Here is a 21196-nt window from a genome sequence, read left to right as displayed (position 1 = left end):
TTGTTCGGATTTATTGGCCAAAACACGGTGTGTTCCTATGTGCCAAAACCAAACAAAGCTTGGTTTCTTCTATGCACCATAATGATAATCATAAGATTGATAATGTCTCTAAAAAACCTGATATGAATGATATGATTCTATACTACAACTCTACAAAAGGAGGAGTCGATGAAACAGACAAGAAATGTTTCATTTACTCAAGCAGTCGTCGAACACGCAGATGAATTCTTGATTTGAGTGGCGTCAATGCTAATGTACTATTCAACAATAAGCAATAAGGAAATAGATAGAGGAATCTTTATAAAAACGGTAGCGCGTAGTCTCGATGTAGCGCATTTGCAGAGACGATAAACCTCGATCAAAAATTTGTCAAGAGAACTGAACCTGACGTTGAAACGCGTTTTAGATAAGGATGCACACGATGATGGATGTAGCAGAAGCTCCAGAAGGAAACCAAAAGAAAAAAAAGTAGTATTTGTCTTCTTGCAAAAAGCCGATATGTCTGTAATGATGCACCAACAACCCAATATGCAAGCCAAGCAAAGAGTGGCAAGAATAATAGGACAAATGATCCTGTCAGAATTAGAATAAGAGTAGGTAATATTTTTATAATTTTAGGGGGCTATTTAGGGGAGATTATTTACGGGGCGATATATTTTTTAGTACCATAAGTGATCTCAATGAAAATGTTGACTTAAAAGTGCCGGTTTTCGTTATTTTTGTAATAATTAGTACCTTTTTCTAATAAATAATTTAAAAATATTCAAATACTATTACTTACAAACCAATCTTTAATTAAAATAAACTCAATATGTTATTTATATGGTCAAATCATTACATGGGTCTGTAAGACCCTATGTCCGTGCTAAAATACAAGATGTCAATATTTAGGTTAGGTAGATAGAGGAATTTTGCCTCTGCTTACGTCAAATCCAACGATTGTATGGTCTTTTTTGTACGATATAAAAATAATTCCAGAAAATGCCTTGTTAGAAAAGGCCTGTGCTGTTTGCAAATAACCATAGCCAATGGAGAAAATTGTGACATAAATGGACAAGAATTTATTGAAGAAATCTAAATCCATTATTAAAAGATCTGTAATCAGGAGAGCCAATAAAAGTTCTTATAAAAATAACGATCGGCAAGATGTTTTTGCGAATGTATGTGCAGCACTTCGTATCCTATTAACTGTTGCCAAAGGAGAACAAAGTTCTTACCTAAGGTCTACTGTATCAGGAAAGACTGTCCTAACTGACTGGCCTAAAAGTTAAATTATTTAGAATTGATAAAAAAGTTTGCAAGTGCTAAAGCTAGAAAAGTGTCAATATAGTTATATTCTTGCGATATTCAATCGATTTGTTTGCATGAAAATCAGAATAAATAAAAGAAGTTGACAAGCATAATAAATTATTGTTATTTTTTGCGACCCACATCACATACAGTCGTGGTCAACTAATTAGGGACACTCTTTGGTTAAACCGAATTGTTAATTAGTCATTTATGTGCCCGATTATACAAACAATAACAACTTATTAAACATTAAGGGCCTGTTTCACAATCGCGAAGTAAAGTTCTAAGTAAGCTACTTCGAACATAACTGCTCAGTAAACTACTTAATTGCGTTTCACAATCCAACAGTAAGGTTAATCACCACTTTATCTGATCAGTAAATTAATCATCGGATGGACTGCCAAGTAGCCGTTTACTGGATAAGTAAATTTGACAAATGTTATAACCTCAAATAAATGCGGTTCGAAATCCGCATTTAATTAAAGTGCCTATCAATTTGTTTTCGTTTTAAAATGGATATTTTTGATATTATTGAAGAGGAATTCGATGAATTTTTTGATCGAGTGACGGGACCGCGTAGGGAACCAATATTTCGAAATCGTTCGAATAATATGGAAAAATATGACGATACTGACTTCAAGATGAGATTTCGACTCTCTAAAGTAGCTGTGACTTATGTTTTTTCTCTAATACAGGACACAATAACTGCTCCTACGTCGAGGTAAGTTTTTATCTATCATACATCTAGGTATCTATGTAACTTCAGTGCTTTGCCTGTGTTATGCACCTACCTCGTCTAATGTATTGTGTCCTTGTTCCAGGAATTATGCAGTTACGCCTATGGATCGTCTTTTATTAACATTGAGATATTATGCAACAGGAAGTTTCCTTACCGTAGTAGGTGACTTCACTGGTGTAAGCAAGGCTTCTGCTAGTCGCATTGTTAAGTTAGTTTCACATGCGATTGCGCAATTACGATTACAATTTATAAAATTTCCTACAAATACGAATCACCTGCAGGAAGAGTTTTATGATATCGCAAGATTTCCCAAAGTAATAGCCGCTATTGATTGTACACACATACCTATCAAATCTCCAGGTAAGAATCAATTTTTGTATTTCGTAATAGTTCAAATTACTGTGTACCTACCAAATTAAAATCTGTTCTGTATTGGTCATACCTATCAGACTCCAAAAGTTCATATTAAATAAGTACAGATTCAAATTAATGTAATTTAATATATATATTTTTATTTTTAGGTGGAGAAAATGCAGAAAATTTTAGAAACAGAAAGTCATTTTTTTCTTTTAATGTTCAAGCTCTGGTAACTGCAAAATTGAAAATAATTGACATTGTGGCTAGATGGCCCGGAGCAACCCATGATCAAACTATATTCAATAATTCATTTATAAAGCAACAATTGATGAACAGAGAATTTGGTCCTTGTGTAGTTCTCGGTGATAATGGATACGAAAACAATTCATATCTTCTAACGCCCCTCTCAAATCCAAGAACACCTGCAGAGCAACTGTACAATGAATCCCAGATAAGAACCAGGAATGTGGTAGAAAGAACATTTGGTGTTTGGAAAAATCGGTTCCCTGTTCTAACCAAAAAAATAATATTGCATGTATCACGAGTTCAGGCTGTGATTGTGGCATGTGCAGTATTACACAACATTGCTATTGATATGGGAGATCAACAATTTGAAGAAAACTGGCCAGAAGAGTCTGACAACGGGGAGGAATATCACAGCAGCACACAGAATACAGAGGATAGTAGTGTACGCAGCAACTTAATAAATGACTATTTTGCTTCACTAATACGATGAATAGCTATGTACAAAAATTTATTGGAAATAAAATGTTTACACAATTTTATCTATTTTATTTTGTAACAATTGCCTCTCTAAGGCCCACATTGTTTGTTTGTGCTGTCGTTCTTCTTCTTCAAATAACCACTGTTTCCGTTTATTCTCTAATTCTTCTTCAAGAATTTGTTTTTGGATGCCTGCAATTTCCAGTTTGCTTTCTGCCACCCTTTCAAAAGGTCTCTTGGGTTTCTGTTTACCTGGAACAAGTAGTAAATAAATATATTTAGAGCATGCTGTCGACCACTCACATATAGAAACAACCTATATTTGGCTACAATATATAAAAAAAAATACAAAAAACTCACACAAAGCAGGATGTTTCTTTGCACGTAAAGATGATGGTTTCCATTGTGACCATTTTGTGGCAGATTCAACATCGGCATCATCAGAGTTGTTTTTGCTCAACTTTCTTATTTTTTGCTCATTCTCACCTGAATCCAAAAAAATATTTTTAAATTTATGTAATAATGAAACAAGGAATAATAATGGTAGGTAATAGAAATAGAAAACACTCACATGAAGCATTTGATATTGGTTCTTCATGTATCAGAAGCGTTTCATCAGGCATTTCAATAGTTTCAACAACTACAGGTTCAGATTGGTGAAACTCAGTGAAATTTCTAGAATTTTCATCAATTATATTTGGGTTGGTCATCAGTTGAGGAGATTCTGTAAATAAAAATAGTAATTTCCAATTTTAAGATCAGTAGGTTAGGTAAACAGTCAAGCTATGTTGAATGTAGCCTGAGAGGGTATTTTCTAACCCTACTATCTATCACAATCACTTTCAATTTGACTACCACTGCTCATTTGCTAAAGCAATTTTGTAAGCATGCTGTAGACAACAAGCAATGCCAGTCAAATTGAAAGCAATCGAGATAGATGTTGGGGTTAGAAAATCACCCCCCTGGTTATATATAGGTATGAGTTTACTTGTGTTTGATATGGGTAAAAAGTATTTTTACCTGTTTCTGTTATTTTGTCAGAGTCAAATACACTGTCCATTCCAACCACTGAAAGTAAAATCATCTCCTTTACTTTTTCTTCGCTCGGTGTCAACACTGGAGCGGTACTTGGACCGCCTCCCGTACGATACGTTTCTGCCCGGATCGCCGCGGATTTCTTTCTCGTATCCCTCTTTATTCCGTCGTATTTGATTTTTAGTGCTTTTGCACTACGAAATCGAACACTACTTATACTGTTAAAATTTGTTTCTATTTTCTGCCAACATTGTTCTTTTTCCGCCCATGTAGCGGCATCGCTTTTTTTGTTTTCCAGCACGTTTTTATATTTAAGTACAAGTTGAATTAACGTGTCACTTTCTACGCGCGTAAAATTACTACCTCTTTCCCGTTTTAAAGCCATTTTAACAAATTTTCGGTACGATTCCAAAGAAAATCACCATGAAACCCCAGCTAGCCTTGACCATTAAAACTGACACTGACAATTCGTTGCGTTCCGTTCTTACAGAAACATTGATTTTAAAAACATCGTCAAAAATGTGAAATGAGTCACATTACATTACAATGTACTATTTTTTTACATCAATACACCTTAATATACTTGATAATTAAACTAAAAATATTTCTAATGATTATTCTGTGTTTATTACACTTTAAAAAAATCACTTAAATTATGCGCGCCTTGAAACGAAACGTTAAACTCTAAGGTTGCCAGCACACACTTGAGTAAGTATTAATTAGTTACTCTTTACTTTAATTTACCGATTGGATGATTGTAAAACGCAAAAAAAGTTAACGAAAGGATTTAACCTCGAAGTAGTTAACTCGTTAAGTAACTACTCAAAGCTTTACATATTGATTGTGAAACAAACCCTAAACCTCTTGACAGTATAGCTGATAGATTATCGTAGTGCTATTTGTTCAAATAATGCTGGCTGGCCATTTAATTAGGGACACTGAGATATTGCGTTCTATTTTCAAAATTCGAATCTCAATACTTTTTTACTTCTTCTCTTATTAATTCGTGGTAGTTTTGGCGGCAATCCCGATATTTATTTTAAGTTTTGAAAAATATTTTGAATAAAAATGGGTAAAAATAAAAGTTGCGATCCAACACTACGAAAAATTATCATGAAGTTTGTTGTCGAGCATGGTTGGCCATACCGAAGGATAGCAGAACATTTAACACTTAAGAAATCTCTAGTGGATCTAATGAACCCAGTACTCTGTATTTTGTTTAATAATTTTAAAACTTTAACGGTTGCGACATTGCCGCTCTTAGTACCTTTCAACAATAGTTTAGCGTGACAGATAACGATTTCAGTCGTCAGTTAGCGCGCTGCGTGTGAGTGCTACGGACGTGTAAGGTGTGTATGGGTCCACAGGACCCGGTAGCGACTAAACACGTGAGTTATATTTGTTGAATGTTATTACTTAATCACCTACCTTTTCTCACTTTATTCCATAGAAAATGGCTTCTAATCGGGTCTTAAGACTTAATGAAGTAGAAGAATATCTCAATGAAGAAATAGATAACGAAGACTGTTCTGAGACTGAAGACAACTTAGAAATAAATGAGCATGAATCAGCTTCCGAACAAGAAGGTGATGACGGCGAAGTGAATATACGATCTGAGCGTGAATTATCCTCACAGCCAAGGCAAGGCATTCGTCGACCAGCCCCTGATCTTCGTCGTTCAGATTTAGGTTGTGTTCCATTATCGATTTTACAAAATGGCTACTACATCGGCAAAGATAAAACTACCAAATGGAGTATCGAAGAAACCCGCAAGGAACGTAAGAACTCGAAGTCATAATATTATACGTGAAGTTCCAGGGCCTTGTCTAGAAGCATTGAACTCGACTACACCATTAGGAATGTTTTGTCATTTATTCACAGATCAAATTTTGATGAAAATAGTGGACTTTACTAATATTTACATAACCGAAAAAGTTACAGATAAATTTGAAAGAGAGAGAGACTGTAAACCTACAATTATAGTCGAAATAAAAGCATTGTTGGGACTTCTTTTTTTATATAGGAAAGTTGAGAGGAGCACACTTGAATACAAAGGACTTGTGGGCAACTGATGGTTCAGGATGTGATATCTGCATATCAGCCATGTCAAGATGTAGATTTCACTTTTTGCTTAGATGCTTACGTTTGATGAAATTAGGACAAGGCAGGCAAGAAAAGAAACAGATTAATTGGCGCCAATCCGAGAAATTTTCGAGGAATTTGTGTCTAACATTCAAAGTACTACAAACACGGAGAACATGTCACTATAGATGAAATGCTATTAGCCTTCCGTGGTCGGTGTCCATTTCGACAATATCTTCCCAGCAAACCAGCCAAGTACGGACTCAAAATTTTGGCCGTATGTGACGCAAATACTTATTATACGTCGAATCTCGAAATTTACGCCGGTAAACAAAGAGATGGGCCATATCAGATCAGCAACTCTCCCAGTGATGTGGTGAAAAGACTGGTGGTGCCAATAAAAGGCTCTAATCGAAATGTCGTCATGGATAATTGGTTCATGAGTTTTCCATTGATGACAGATTTATTATAGCTTTATTATATATTAGCATCTACTATGCATCATGATGCCAAAATAGATGTAGATTCCGGTGAAAAACAGAAGCCGGAAATGATAACCGACTACAATTCCTTGAAATGTGGAGTCGATATAGTTGATCAGATGACTGGCACATATTCTGTGTCAAGACGGACTCAAAGATGGCCACTTTGTATATTTTTTGGGTTACTGAATATTGGAGGACTAAACACTTATATTATTCAGAAAGCTACTGTGCCTGTTGATAACATCACACGAAGAGATTTCACCAAAACGTTGGCTATTTCCCTGAGTCAACCACATCTACATGAACGAATTTCTATCACAAACATTCCACAGCATATCAAGAACAGTATTCGAAATATAATACCAGAAGTCGAACCAACTATGGCATCCAACCCATCCCTACCAATACCTGGACGAAAAGTGCGCTGCGGCCTATGTAACTGGAAAAAAGACAGGAAAACCAAAGTTTGTTGTGTAAGATGCAATATACCAATTTGTGGAGAACACACGAAGCACGTTTGTTCAAGTTGCTGTAACTAGTATTTAGTGTAGAAAAAGACTGAAGAATTTTGAGATGTGACTTTGCGCCAAAAGAAAATAATTAATTTTGTTACTTTTCAAAGTTGTTTTTGTTTTTTTCTGTATTCATTGATCTCAAATTGCCATTTCGCCTAAGTAAATACATTATAGTAGTCTAAGAAAATATAGAAGATTTTGTTTATAATAAGTAATTATAGAAATTTAAACAATTAGTCTTAATCTTGCCTAAAAAATGTGGTAAAAATTCATTTATTTTTGTTATTATGTTTTATTAATAAAAAACAATAAATATTAGCATTTGATTGAAAATTGTCTGTGTTTTATTCATATATTACCCTTATTAAAAAGTAAACATTCACTTTTATTGATCAGTTTTGAAATAAACTACATTATTATACTAGGTCCAACGCACCCGGTAGCGAGTTTGTGTGTTACAAATCGAGGCGCGAGACCCTAAGTGTTAAATTGTTCAAAAACTATGGTATACAATGCAGTGCAACATGACAGACGCAATAACACAGATTTAAATGTGCCCAGAACAAAAAGATCGAGAAAAACAACTCCGCAAGAAGATAGAATGATAGGCAGGTTAGCTAAGTAAGATCCGTTTCTAGGCTCTATTTTAATTAAACACGAAGTGTTTGGGACAGACGAAAGAGCTGGTGTCTCAGCGAGGACCGTTCGACGACGTCTGGTAGAAGCAGGGTTGTTCGGAAGAGTGGCTCGCAAAGTACCGTTGTTGAAGAAAGAACATAGAAATGCTCGTTTGGCGTTTGCACGTAAATATGGACATTGGACCTACATGGCAACATGTATTATTCTCTGACGAGACCAAGGTTAATTTGATTTCTTCAGATGGAAGGCAATACGTACGGCGTCCAGTAAAAGCGGAAATGAATCCAAGATTCACAAAAAAGCAGTTGAAACATGGCGGTGGAAACATTAAAATGTGGGGTTCATTTTCTGGACGTGGAGTGGGACCTGTGAGGAAAGTTCAGGGTAACTTAGACCAACATCAATACAAGGCAATATTGGAGGAAACGATGCTTCCCTATGCTGAGGAGCATCTCCCTATTATATGGACGTTTCAGCATGATAACGACCCGAAACATACCGCCCGTTCAGTCAAGTCGTTTCTTACCAGTCAGTCAGTATCGGTGCTAGATTGGCCAGCAAATAGCCCGGACCTTAACCCAATCGGGCACCTTTGGCACGAAATCAAGAAAAAAGTAGCCACTTATCGTACCACAACTTTAGATGAACTTAATGAAGCTTTTTGTGAGGCATCGGCAAACATTCCTGTCGAAACATGCCAGAAACTGATAATGTCTATGCCACATCGGTGTCAAGCGGTAATTACTAACAAAGGTTTTGCTACTGGGTACTGATTTTACACGAAATAAAATGGAGCTGTTAAAGATATTATAATACTGCAGATTATTAGTTTTGTTTAACTCTATTTTTCATTATAGTTTACTGTCCTTAATTAAATGTCCAGCTACAGAATTATACCTTAAAATTGAATACATGTTCAACCTTTGATATTAAATACTTTTTTCTATTTATTTATTCTTTTATTTACAGCCATTTAAAGCATAATAATCGGACCAAATTATGCAAATAATAGTTACTGAGAAATCAATAGGGTTTTATATTTGTATGTACATAACAGGTTATTGTTCTTCACTATCTTGCATGTCCCTAATTAGTTGACCACGACTGTATATGGTTTATCATTACTGGTTAAACGAACTTTACTAAGATTTGCCATTTTTGACAGCAAAATAATCTGAAGCAACTGCTTTTACTGGTGAATATCAACGCAACCGTTTTTTTTTGTAACTCTGAAGATGCAAGAGTTCATAAAACACCCGAGTATTGGTCATTCATCATAATATATCACAATAAATCATCTTTCTTATTTTAAGCACATAACATAAATATAAAATTAACAACACCATGGTCAGAACTTGGACTTTACCCTTCAGAAAGAGTTGTTAAACCAACTACAAAACATTGATGACAAAATGAGTACAACACCACCCACAACATCAGACTTCTGGCCATCTCAAACAAAATAATTACCTGTACCGATTATAGACAAGCAACTCATTAAAATATTACTGTAAAATCGACCGATCAAAAAAGTCTTCATTAGTTACATAATTTACTATAGGCCAATACAACAGCATTTATATTATACCATATGTCATATGACAAATAAATAAGTATCGCAGAACCAAACAACCACTGGAATAAGAAACGTAATTGACGTAAATAAAGACTTTTTAACAACTCAATACAAATAACCGTGTCAGTGACTTGCCAAGACATCAAGTGCCTTGGTACCAGATTGTACATCAAATCAATACATACTCTGATATGCTAAAAAACTGGTTTTTATTATCTTTACATAAACAACTGGAATAGATGTTGACTCCTATGACATTGGCCAAAAGTTACCCTAAAAAAATCAACGCAGAAAAAAAATGTAATTTTTGTCTAGATAGGAATATTTGATGATTTTGTGACTGTTTGACCTTCATGTCTTCAATTTACTTTCTTTTTCCATACTAATAACAATACAAGTTAAATGTTTCAATATTTTGAGAGCTGATTAATGAACTATTAGCAAAGATGCCAAACTTCAGGTTATCCTACTGAGTTTTCGAAGGCACAGAAGTTTTCTTACTACTTATCATCGGCCTAGCCTTTTCCCAACTATGTCGGGGTCGGCTACCAGTCCAACCAGTTTCAGCTAAGTACCAGTGTTTTACAAGGAGCGACTGCCTATCTGACCTCCTCAACCCAGTTACCTGGGCAACACACAATACCCCTTGGTTAGACTGGCTGTCAGACTTTTACAGTTTTTTCAATTTCTTGTAGATGCGTAGTCAGATCAACCTTTCGATCAGTTGGATCCACAAAACTGGCCTCTCGATGTCACGACTTTCATTCTAAAAATAAAAACAAAGCTTTAATTAGAAAAGCAACATTCTAGTCGAAGTATTCATATGCAACGAAGATGTATCTTGAATATAAAATAAAATTTCAAATGCTTTTTACAACAAAATAATTATGCATCATAATTACGGGATTTCGGAGTTGTAATAATGAAGTACCTAATCAATGTAATTTTGATGTAGACTTACCATTCTAATTAATCAAACGAGTCTGGTATCCAAACACCGTTCGTCAAAAATAAAAAAGTGTAGAGGTCCATGGCGATTAACTGAAAATTCCTAATGTAGGTCGCAGCTTGATCGAAACAATGGATGATCAAAGAATAAAAGAATCTATGGAAAAAATAGAGGAATGGCCATAAACTGTCAGAGACGTAACAAAAAATTTCTTTTTTTCTAACTTGGTGACAAGTCTTTTGAGCTACATTAATAAATGACTTTTGATTTTTGAAATGTCTGTAACAATTTTAACACCCGAGGGATTTCGGCTGGCTAATATATTGTTAAAAAAGTTAAAAATGTATATGGAGACCGAAAATTAGAAAAGCGAGTTCCAAATACATAAAACTAATTACCAGGCAATGTCAGAAATGATAAAAATAAGGTCAGGAAAAAATAAAAACAATATTTCTATGTATATATTTAATTTTTACTCCATAACCTTAATATTATAATATACTCTACCTATACTTTGCCTATTTACATACCTAATGTTTTGAGATCCAACAGACAGACAGTTTTGTTGGATATTTTATTACATTTAATGATTTTAGCATGTACCTATTTAATAAATAATTAATTATTTATAAATTCTTCTTTTTTTTCTTCATAAAAATGAATTGCTCAATGTGTGAAAATAAAAACTGGGTTGAAACTAGCCGTATTTACATGCTTTTTAAGTCTAAACACTAAGGTATTATGTAGTTTATTTAACAGTTATTACTTTATAAATTGGCACATGATCAATATTTTTATAATAGTTCGTAAAATCTACAGACTAACATACGTCATGTAAATTTACGCTACGCATTACGTTAGATTACGCAACAATCATCAACACGTCCCGCGTCCTATCAAAACCGTTTTAACCATATCTTTTAGAAATCTTTAAAATAAATGAGACGCAACTATTTTTAATATTAAATATTATAATATTAAAATATAATGAAAAAGGGAAAATATTATGAATTTTAATTAACAGTGAAAGATTCGGATTACTTCGCTATCATGGCTTTTGAGAAGCAGAGAAATGCGTTATAATTAAAGTATTCTCGTATTTCCTACGGAGACTCTTCATTGGTTGACAAAAACAGTATAAATTAATATAATTAATAATTTTAAATGTCATCATAATACTGTATAATTTATTGATTAAAACAAAATATTTTAGAAACCATAGAGACTATAGTAATAGAGTACTAATTTGATGGCCGTCAGCAGGACGAAATAAAGAAAGGAAGAAGGCGGTAAAAAGTTTTTAAGTTCGAGCTGGAGGTCACTTCAGGTTTTTGTAGATTGTTATATAATTTGTAAATTGATTTCTAAAAGCAATTCGTTTATAACTCTGTCCAATATGCCTCAACCAAATAAACGTCGATTACAAGAAATAGATGATACGCTCGATCATTTAACTGAAACCTTAAAACAGTTAGATGAATATTCGTCAAAAGCCGAGTTTGAATGTTCTTTGATAACGGCTAAATTGAAGAGGGAAAAGCTCAAAGCTATGGCTGCAGCCGCACAATCTCAAATATTGCTTGCTCAAATGGATGTATTGATTGCTGAAACAGATTTGTATTCCGACATTCAACGGTTAAAAAAAAGTAAAAAAACAAAATTGGACGAACGAAGTAAAGGTGAGTCGAGTTCACTTACTTAAAAAAAGCCTTTTATAACTATAAAATTATACAAAACGAGTGTTGATCATGATCTTGAAATTTCTAATCGTTAATTAATAGTCATTGGGCCTCTGAGTGGCCCGAAAAGTCGTGTCGAAAAGTGATGTCTTGAATGTTTGTGAAATCCCCTGCGATACAAGGATTCAATTCTTGCGGCAGTCGTGTGTACCGCTCCGTTACGCTTTCACCACAGATATTAAATTATGCTGGTATCAGGACTTAGATTTACAATCAGATGTTTTCTAAGACTGTGGCAAGGTGAACATTTGATACACAATTACTAGCATGTGTGCAATATTTTCTAAAAACAAAGTTCCATGAATCTTTCTCTTTAAATATGAAACATGATCAAAATTTCAGAAAAATCAACTGCCTGCCGATGCAAATCAGCTAAATCTGCATCAAAATCAGTTAAGAAGACTCATAATACCACCAAGGAGACAGATCAAGACCAGAAGAAAGGTCCAGTAATTGACGAAGACACTGCTTCCAATGACACCGTCTTAGTCACACCACTAAACATTGGCAACACTGAATCTGTAATTAACACTTCGGAATCTATCCTTAGCCCACTCTCAGGACGGTCTCAAGACAGCAGAGATGTGAAGACAAGCACTGACATCTTTAATCTAGCCGACAATGAAATGATCAAACAGTATGATACATTACTTTCAAATTCTATGTATGCAGAATTCAACACGCCATACTCAAAAAATAACTCCTTTACACCAGATGTAAAACACAATCATAAAACTAGTAAAAGAACAAGGTCTTCAAAAAGATCTAAATCTAAAGAAAATGAGGTTGAAAATAGTATTAAGAACTCTTTGCAGAAAAATATAGTATCTGCAGTTAAAGGAATTGTTCAACATGATGATACAGCTATGACCCCTGTTCGACACAATATGCCTTCAGTCCTCACTCAGCCGAAAAGACCATGTGTTGAAACACCATGCATGCCACAACCCAGTTTATATGTACGAAGACCAGTGTTTGAAGTTTTCCATTCCAAATAATTCAAAATGTTCTTTTTTTATTTAAATTTTATACCATTTGTTTTCTAGATTATTTTTAACCAAGCTTGGAGGTAGATTTTCAATATTTTTAAATGTTGACATTTTTATTATTACTAAGTCAATTTTCAAATTATTATAACAAATATATCAAATTATGTTTCATAATTGTGAATATTTGTATAACTATATGTGGTATTTGATTTAGTAATATTGTAAAAGGCTTCTTTTAATTATTTTACTATAAATTTCACAGTTCTAATGATGTTATTAGTATAGTGAAATTTACTTTAAAAATTATTTTAAAGCATCCATAAATAATTAACTAATGAGAATCAGAAGCCTTGTTTTTATTAATTTCAATAAAATGTTTCTATGGTAAAATGTTGGCTGAATATGTTAAAGGCCTAAAGTTTTAGAAAAAGAGTTTGAAACTTGGTACCATGTAAATTTGCTGTGTAAACGTTATTAAAAAAATGTGATGATTCCCGCCTTTTAGATGTAAGATTAAAATTATGCTAGTAAACGATTGTTGAATGAGGCTATTTATAAGGTAAAGAACTGATGGGCATTTGTGTGAATGCCTTTGCTTGGTGACTATGCGGAATTTAAAAAGAGAGGCATGAAAAGTGGTGATTTGTCAATTTTGGAAAAGAATATAATTTTACCGCGCTTTTCACCAAAAACATAATAAAGGCAGATAATATCTACATACCTACTTTATGTCTGTAAGTCGTTTTGTTTAGGTTTACTTTTATAAACCTACAAACATATTTGTAATAAATATTTTATTGTTTGATTTTTAACATGTTGATTATTTTGTATTGTTAATTATTTTTAATTATGCTACTATCACAGGGAAATATTATTATGGAACCTAAAAATATAAGTGACTTTAATATTATTCTATCTCTTGGAATAAAAATTATTATTTAAATGTGTATTATTTCTTAGAAGTGCATATAGAATCCAGAATATTTATAGGTGCACGTTAATACGTTATATTTCGAAGATTAGGTACCTAGGTATCAAAAAGGACATTAAAATGAAACTTCATTTTAAATAGATACATTTATTGAAAAATAAATAGACAAATGATACAAAAGACTAACATGACAGATAAAGTTTTAATTATTATCAAACAAAATCAAGTAGTTACGAAACATCAATTTTGACTCCATTTTAAATAAGTTCTTTTATGTCAGCTCATCAGGCTGACAGCAATTTGTTAACTGCCAATAGGAAAAAAAGAACGTCAAAGTGTCATTGCTTTTTAAAAGAGTTGCTGGTTATTTGCTGGTTTAACAAAAAGGGTTCTGGATTGGGACTGGTCAAGGTTTGGCAAGCTGAACTGGTTGGACGAGCCAAACTGGTTCGGCGATCCAAACTGGTTCGGCGATCCAAACTGGTTTGTAGAGCCAAATTGGTTCGGTGTGGCGAACTGGTTGTCTGAAACTGACCCTGGTGGCCCATAAGGACCATAATTGTGGCAGTATACAATAATTTTAACTGAAGCGTAGCCTTGGAGTTGTCCAGTACGGTGAACGAAATTGTCGTGGAGATCTACGAAGTACGACTCAGGTCTGGAGTCATAGTCGCATATTCTAGCAGTGGCACCGTGTATTCCATTCGGGCACTGAGGGATTTCCTGTACAAAAAAATAAATTATAATTTAATTATTAGAATAAGCAAAAATAATATTAATAAAAAATGCCTGAGTAATGGTTAGAAATGAGAATACTTGTGCTGGTATTATCCCGCTTCTGCCTCAGGTAGACAATGGTATGAGACCAAGATTAAAAAACAATTTCGAAATTATATTCTTTTTTTTTAATCCACTTCCTCACGAATATTTTTAATCATTGAGACGGTGTGTCACAAACATTCAAGTGCATGCAAAATGACGTCCAGACTCAGGACAAGCATTCGTGGATCAAACACAGTCATGCTTGTTGGCGCGTAGTGGGTTTGGTGTCCACCACCATTCGGCTATTCGCATAGTCAAGTAAATATAGAAATCAATGCCTAAACAACAATAACATAAAAACAAAGTAATATTATCAAAACTAAGATCAGGAATCCAAAATTACCACATTAACAGTCGCTACGAGTAGTCAGAAGCTAGAACGTCTGAGAATCAGTCTAACTAAGGGGTAGAGGTCAGGGGCCAATTCTGCTATTTTACAACGGCTGATGAATGAATGGCAATTGGATTAAATTTGAAATTATTCCTATTCTCTTAAGCATTTTTCCAATACAATAATTGGAAGTTAATTGTATTGACCTTGGGTGTACCACTCCGTACTGAATTTCCAATTATTTTGCAGGAAAAAATATAAAAAATGTCATTTTAAGCCAATTTTCATTCATTCATCGGCCATTGTAAATAGTAGAATTGAGGCCAAGATAGGCAGTCTGATAGGTTACACTGGAAGTCGACCCCAACATTGTTGGTAACAGGCTAGGAATATAATGATGACTTTCTCCTTAAAGCATATGAATTAGAAAAGACCTTGGTTCCTATTATACGAATCTAGAACTTTTGACTTGGCAGTACCAGTTACCACTAGGTTATAACAGCTTAAAATATTGAGATACACCGACCCGCGACCGCAAATATTTGTTTTTTGGCTCGGCACTTACACATTTATTTTGTTACTAGCTTTTCGCCCGCGTCGAGGTCGGTTATATCGCGTTTCCAAGAGAACTCTTCAAAAGTCCTGGATAAAAACTATCCTATGTTCTTTCTCAAGGTCGACTCTATCTTTGTACCAAATTTCATTGAAATCTGTTCAGTGGTTTAGACGTGAAAGCGTGACAGACAGACAGAGTTACTTTCGCATTTATAATATTAGTAGGGATTGTATTATATAATAGTATTGTAAATGGAAAGACAGTGTGCTGCTAGGGAGTTTGATGCCCCGTTTCTCCTCTCACAGCAAAAGCTTAAGAAACGATGATGCATGGGCCTCGATTTGAATAAATTATTTTTTTATTTTACTTTATGTCAATACTGTTTAACTTACCGGTATTTTAATGTTCCAATCAGCGATGCCAGGCTGTAAGTTAACAGTTTCCAATTCGATAGGAGGACCCTGTGTAAGTCCTGAAAAAAAAAACAGTAAAAGACGCTTAACACTAGCTAAAATTAGATTTATCTACACATTTTTTTCTTTAAAAAACGAATCCCGCACGAAGGAAATAATCCTTGTGTTGCGGGGCGTCCCAAAAACACTCAAGTCACATGCACAATTTAAATTTCAAACAAATATTTGTCCTACGCGTTGATCGAACCCGCGCCACGTTGCTCTTAGTGGGTTTGGCGTGGCGACCTCAACCACTCGGCTATCCCTGCACTGCAGACATTTGTCTTGTAGATACGTTGGGCCGTCAATGTCTTTATTATATTCTATAGCAGGGTAGGCGAACCTTTACGCATCAACGTGCCATTTTTTCTAAAAAACAGTTTAATGGGGTTATTCGCGTGCCAATAATTTTGTCTTTCTGATTATTTGGAAAATAATAATTATAAATACTATCAAATTGTTCGTCTTAAAATACTTAATTCTGCGGCGTGCCCAAAATATTGTGTCGCGTGCCATCAATGGCACGCGTGCCATTGGTTCGCCTACCCTGTTCTATAGAATAGTGGTGGATATTTACATTCTAGATTAAAGTTCTCAACAAGGCCTCTGAATGTTGGACCCGTGTTTTATACCTTTAAAAAGACCGGGTTCCTGCCCACGAAGTTATTATACCCTGTGTCTTCTAAGAACCTTGAGACTTCGTGAACGCGTTTATTGTTATCGCCAGACTACATAGTTTCGGAACCAACCGGAGACCGGGTCACGAATCAAACTGTTTGGCGATCGTCGAAACTAGTAGATTCCGATGAATAGGTATGAGTTTGTTTGTTATCGTTACCTACTAAATAGTGATGTATCCGAAAGATTTTACAATAACCTTTTCGACAAGCTAAATATCTACGATTTATTTACGAGAGAAATAATATTTATAACTATTATTACAAATAGGCAAAAAGAATCACCCATTACATTTATGTCCCTGCCCCCGTGGCTTGACCATGATATTTATTATTTGCTGCTACTGCGAAAACATCATATTTTTTATAATCTAGTTATCATGGTTCTTGAGATACAGGCGTGCGGACAGGCAGTCGGGAGCTTTAAGTAGTAATAGTTAGTAGGGTTTAATTTTTAACCACTGTGTACGGAATTCTAAGACTAACTCTTACCCGCAGTGGCCGGCGTGCAGTACAATGGCTGAGCGCTAACAGCTGCTGCGAACGCGAGGATCAAAAGACAAGTTACCGTTGCCATGATAATCACTTGTCACTTACCACAGTTACTAATAAATATGGCGGCTGCAGCAATATTTATATACGAAAAAATATAATTAAGTGAATATAATTGTATTTGCTAATTATATTTTTTTTCTTTGTTATGATTTATTAATGAGAACACAAATCGAATTGATTTTAACTTTGATTTCTTTACTTAATTAATATTTATGTAGTTAAAAATACCTAATGGGTTAAAAATCCTTGCATAATGCCTGCCTAACATTTTTATGAAGTATTTTTTTTAAACTCGTCTACGGGCATCGAACTATCGAAATCATCGAAACGCGGTAATTATTGTGGAGATCATACCATTAATGCATCATTGTCGTCCTAGTCTTTATTTTTTTTAAACGACTCCCTCACTAAAGAATTCAATTCTTGTGTCGCGGGGGGTTTTACAAACATGCAAATCACATGCACAAGACACCCAGACTCAGAACAAGTATCCGTGGATCACACAAATGCTTGTCCTATGCGGGGATCGAACCCGCGACACTTTGCGCTCAGTGGGTTTGGTGTGGTGACCTCAATGTACTTTTCCGAACTATGTTGCGATTGGCTTCTAGCCTAACCAGATTCAGCTTAGTACCAGTGTTTTACAAGTAGCGACTGCCTTTCTGACCTCCTCAACCCAGTTACCCCTTAGTAAGACTGGCTTTCAGATTTTCTAGCTTCTAACTACCTGTAACGATTGTCAGAGATGTATAAATATAACAGCCGGGATCCACAATTTACCGTGCCTTCCGGAAGGAACTCGTCATGACATAGATGATCAGCCATGCACGGACCGAGCTGTCTAAATCAACGATTGAACAATTTATGGAGTTGTATAGTGGTTTCTTAGGTTTACGGGAATGTTAGACATTGAAATGAAACTACTTTTACGGATTTTATTGCGGTTTAATTTTTGATTTTAGTTTCATTGATTTTAGCGGGCAGACTCAGCCCGTGACCATGATACCTGCAAAGGTGTCGAAACGTCGGGATCTAAAATCAAAAATTAAACCGCGATAAAATCCGTAAAATTAGTTTCTTATGGAGTTGTAGCAAACAAGTCTTAGGTAATGCTGAATTAAAGGGCAGGCTGTTATTTTTTCTAAGAAAGCGAATCCCGCATTAAGCAATTACATCCTTGTTCGCGGGGGATTTCACAAACATTCAAGTCACATGCGCAAAGAGACTCAGACTCACGACAAGTATTCGTGGATCACACAAATGCTTGTTCTATGCGGGGATCGAAACTACGACACGTTGGGCAGGCTTCTCGACTTTGGCAGGGAAATTTATGTTCTTATGAGGCTTTGTAAATAATATACTAATTTAATTTTGTATTTAATGTAATAGAGTGTAAAAATGTAAATATTGGATACTTTTACCAATAAACTTTGTATTTAAAAAGATCTAAAGTATATGCTATCAGTCGTCTAGTACTCATACTAGTTGGCGTTGTCCGTAAGTTATGGAAACTAAACTATTTTATTTTATCGTAGATACGGAGGAATATAACTTTTCTACAGGCCGACTGGCTAACTATGGTCTTAGTCGGAGCGTGTCAAAAATTTCTCCACAATGGGCAAAAGTTTGACAGTTTCCCTTAGCTCGTACCAAGAAAAAACGTCATTCAATCGTTACGATTGGCTTGACGAAACATGGAAATCGGTATAGATAGGTAATTCGATATGCCGATAACGTTAGGCGTCGCACAGTCTCAAAATAAAAATACGGCTTCTGAATAAACAAGCTAAAATGAAAAATATCTTCCGTCAGGATAAAGTTGCGTCCCTCACAACGGCACGACCGATTTTTATGAAACTCACTCATAATTCACCTTTAATATATGTAAAACAAAGTCGATTGATGGCTGACAGAAGCTGGATGCGAGCAGCCGAACATAGATCTCGATAGCGTACAATTGACGAGGCCTATGTCCAGCAGTGGACGAATATGGGCCGATGATCATGATGACGAAACTAAATTGAATTACCCCGATAAATACGCGTGAGTAAACCGTTACATCATTTAATAATGAATCATTCTCACGACAGTTACTATCAAAATAAATTGAAGTAGCTCAATCCGTTTGGAACCGATGCTACAGACAATAAGACACGTCAAACTTAAAGGGGTTGAAGCCCTATCTTTCTTCCTTTTTGGTTTTGGAGTGTGATACATTATCTTCCATCCACGTCGAGGTCACGGCGTGTGGACTGTTGGACCTCCACCGACTAAAAATGCCCCCTCCTACTGTCCAAGCCCCGGGATTGCTCGCTCGCACGCTCCACGCACGCGACCCTTGGTTTTTTTTGTAAGGCGGGGGAAACTTAATGCATACCCACTCCCTCAAAGAAAGAAATTGTTAGCGCCAGACTTTTACTGACTAAACCTGAACCGCCTTGCTACGTCATCCGCGTTTTGGTGTCGGCGTATTGCAATGCGTTGCAATCCATCATACACTGACCGCAGGGTTCTGCAGGCCAGTAATGTGTTCCGGTGGATCACTTTCTCGTGTTGTGTGGAGGCCGACGTGTAAAGAGCGTCGGCCTCCTCGCCTCATATTGGGACCACATCCATAGCACCGAATGTGGCCCCCCGCTGTGGGTCCTATATCGGACGGCAGAAACCCTCGTGCCGTCGCCCAGAAGCCTAGTTAGGGCGGGAGAGCGCGCTACGCTCCACGCGACCCTGACTAGCTCAGTTCTTTGGACTCCTTCTCGAAGGATGGGTCTAAAGAGTCCATACCTCTTTCCTTACTAAAAGAAAAATTACGCAACCAATATTTTTTGGAAATCTGTCTGATCACTGATGGCATTTTTGTTTTTTTTTTGTTGGCCCTTGTAGACACTTTAACACCAATTAAAACCGACGCCCAGTCACGTTTATTTATATTATCGTTATTTTAATGGGGATCCCTTTTTTTGTGTGTAGCTAGCCTTCAGTGAGTGTACAGCGGATGCTATTTCACTTGACAATCCTTAGATTACAGAATACGAAGAATTGACATGAAGTTGACTGTGGAGATATCGTGCCTTTTAGTCTGTGAGTTTTTAAATTCAAAATCAAATATATATTTATTACTAGCTGACCCAGCAAATGCTGTTTTTCCTAATAAATTATTTCAAGTTGTATGTATTTTTAATGCCACATTATAAAAAAAAATAAAAACAAAAAAAATCGTCCAAGAAATAAAATATTTTTTTTAGTTTGAGCAACCCTTAACACTTAGGGGTATGAAAAATAGATGTTAGTCGATTCTCAGACCTACTGAATACGCATATAAAATTTGATAAAATCGGTTTAGCCGTTTCGGAGGAGTACGGTATCTAACATCGTGACACGGGAATTTTATATATTAGAAGAAGATAGAAGATAACATTTACTTACTTGCGTAAAAATATTTTGTGTTTATAGACCGATCTGATCGAAGATAAGTATCCGAAACGTGAAATTAATTTAATAAAATATGCAGCCTATCTATATCAAAGCAAATCTAAATCTAAAACCAATGGCGATTTACATTTATCTGCCCACAACTTCAGGATGAATGTAACGGTTTTTTAATTTATATTTTATATAAAAAAAAATAGTATTTGAAGAATGGCGGTGAATTAGTGGCAAGCCCTCCGACGTATGAACAAATTTTGACAAGTTTTTTGTTTTGTTTAGCCATTACTGTCCCACTACATGGCAAAGGCCTCCCTTAAATTTTTCC

The 21196-nt window shown here is 35.3% G+C and overlaps 4 protein-coding genes across 6 annotated transcripts; 2 read left to right on the top strand and 2 right to left on the bottom strand.

The window, feature by feature from the left end:
- Positions 1-467: 467 nt before the first annotated feature.
- LOC113505565 (putative nuclease HARBI1) lies at positions 468-3166 on the top strand. The gene is made up of 3 exons (XM_026888344.1): positions 468-2011; positions 2112-2389; positions 2551-3166. The coding sequence occupies exons 1-3, from the start codon at positions 1803-1805 to the stop codon at positions 3120-3122; spliced, it is 1059 nt and encodes a 352-aa protein (XP_026744145.1). The 5' UTR covers positions 468-1802; the 3' UTR covers positions 3123-3166.
- Positions 3126-4711, bottom strand: LOC113505566 (fibrinogen silencer-binding protein-like). The gene is made up of 4 exons (XM_026888345.1): positions 4130-4711; positions 3681-3833; positions 3470-3595; positions 3126-3361 (listed from the first exon to the last, which is right to left on the bottom strand). The coding sequence occupies exons 1-4, from the start codon at positions 4527-4529 to the stop codon at positions 3159-3161; spliced, it is 882 nt and encodes a 293-aa protein (XP_026744146.1). The 5' UTR covers positions 4530-4711; the 3' UTR covers positions 3126-3158.
- A 6935-nt stretch (positions 4712-11646) lies between these two features.
- On the top strand, positions 11647-13192 carry LOC113505622. The gene is made up of 2 exons (XM_026888414.1): positions 11647-12069; positions 12472-13192. Exons 1-2 carry the CDS (start codon positions 11787-11789, stop codon positions 13125-13127), a joined length of 939 nt encoding a protein of 312 aa, XP_026744215.1. The 5' UTR covers positions 11647-11786; the 3' UTR covers positions 13128-13192.
- A 936-nt stretch (positions 13193-14128) lies between these two features.
- Positions 14129-17877, bottom strand: LOC113505621. Of its 3 annotated transcripts, none has more exons than XR_003401641.1 (3): positions 16406-17877; positions 16151-16230; positions 14129-14772 (listed from the first exon to the last, which is right to left on the bottom strand). XR_003401641.1 is itself a non-coding variant. In XM_026888413.1 (3 exons), exons 1-3 carry the CDS (start codon positions 17462-17464, stop codon positions 14398-14400), a joined length of 540 nt encoding a protein of 179 aa, XP_026744214.1. In that variant the 5' UTR covers positions 17465-17877; the 3' UTR covers positions 14129-14397. The 3 variants fall into 3 exon arrangements, 1 of the variants encoding a protein (XP_026744214.1); XR_003401642.1 differs by having other exon boundaries at positions 16843-17877; XM_026888413.1 differs by having other exon boundaries at positions 17380-17877.
- Positions 17878-21196: the final 3319 nt, after the last annotated feature.

The sequence above is a fragment of the Trichoplusia ni genome, chromosome 26 (genome assembly GCF_003590095.1).
Source record: "Trichoplusia ni isolate ovarian cell line Hi5 chromosome 26, tn1, whole genome shotgun sequence".
Taxonomy (NCBI): Eukaryota; Metazoa; Arthropoda; class Insecta; order Lepidoptera; family Noctuidae; genus Trichoplusia; species Trichoplusia ni.
This window is presented reverse-complemented; position numbering and strand designations above follow the sequence as displayed.

Coding starts and splice junctions, on each gene's coding strand:
- LOC113505566 (XM_026888345.1), bottom strand. CDS start 4,529: ATGGCTTTAAAACGGGAAAGAGGTAGTAATTTTACGCGCGTAGAAAGT. Junction 3,834..4,129: donor TGACAAAATAACAGAAACAG/GTAAAAATACTT, acceptor TTTTATTTACAG/AATCTCCTCAACTGATGACC. Junction 3,362..3,469: donor AAAGAAACATCCTGCTTTGT/GTGAGTTTTTTG, acceptor TACTTGTTCCAG/GTAAACAGAAACCCAAGAGA.
- LOC113505621 (XM_026888413.1), bottom strand. CDS start 17,464: ATGGCAACGGTAACTTGTCTTTTGATCCTCGCGTTCGCAGCAGCTGTT. Junction 16,231..17,379: donor CTGCACGCCGGCCACTGCGG/GTAAGAGTTAGT, acceptor TTTTTTTTTCAG/GACTTACACAGGGTCCTCCT. Junction 14,773..16,150: donor ATTGGAACATTAAAATACCG/GTAAGTTAAACA, acceptor TTTTTTGTACAG/GAAATCCCTCAGTGCCCGAA.
- LOC113505565 (XM_026888344.1), top strand. CDS start 1,803: ATGGATATTTTTGATATTATTGAAGAGGAATTCGATGAATTTTTTGAT. Junction 2,012..2,111: donor ATAACTGCTCCTACGTCGAG/GTAAGTTTTTAT, acceptor TCCTTGTTCCAG/GAATTATGCAGTTACGCCTA. Junction 2,390..2,550: donor CATACCTATCAAATCTCCAG/GTAAGAATCAAT, acceptor TTTTATTTTTAG/GTGGAGAAAATGCAGAAAAT.
- LOC113505622 (XM_026888414.1), top strand. CDS start 11,787: ATGCCTCAACCAAATAAACGTCGATTACAAGAAATAGATGATACGCTC. Junction 12,070..12,471: donor ATTGGACGAACGAAGTAAAG/GTGAGTCGAGTT, acceptor TCAAAATTTCAG/AAAAATCAACTGCCTGCCGA.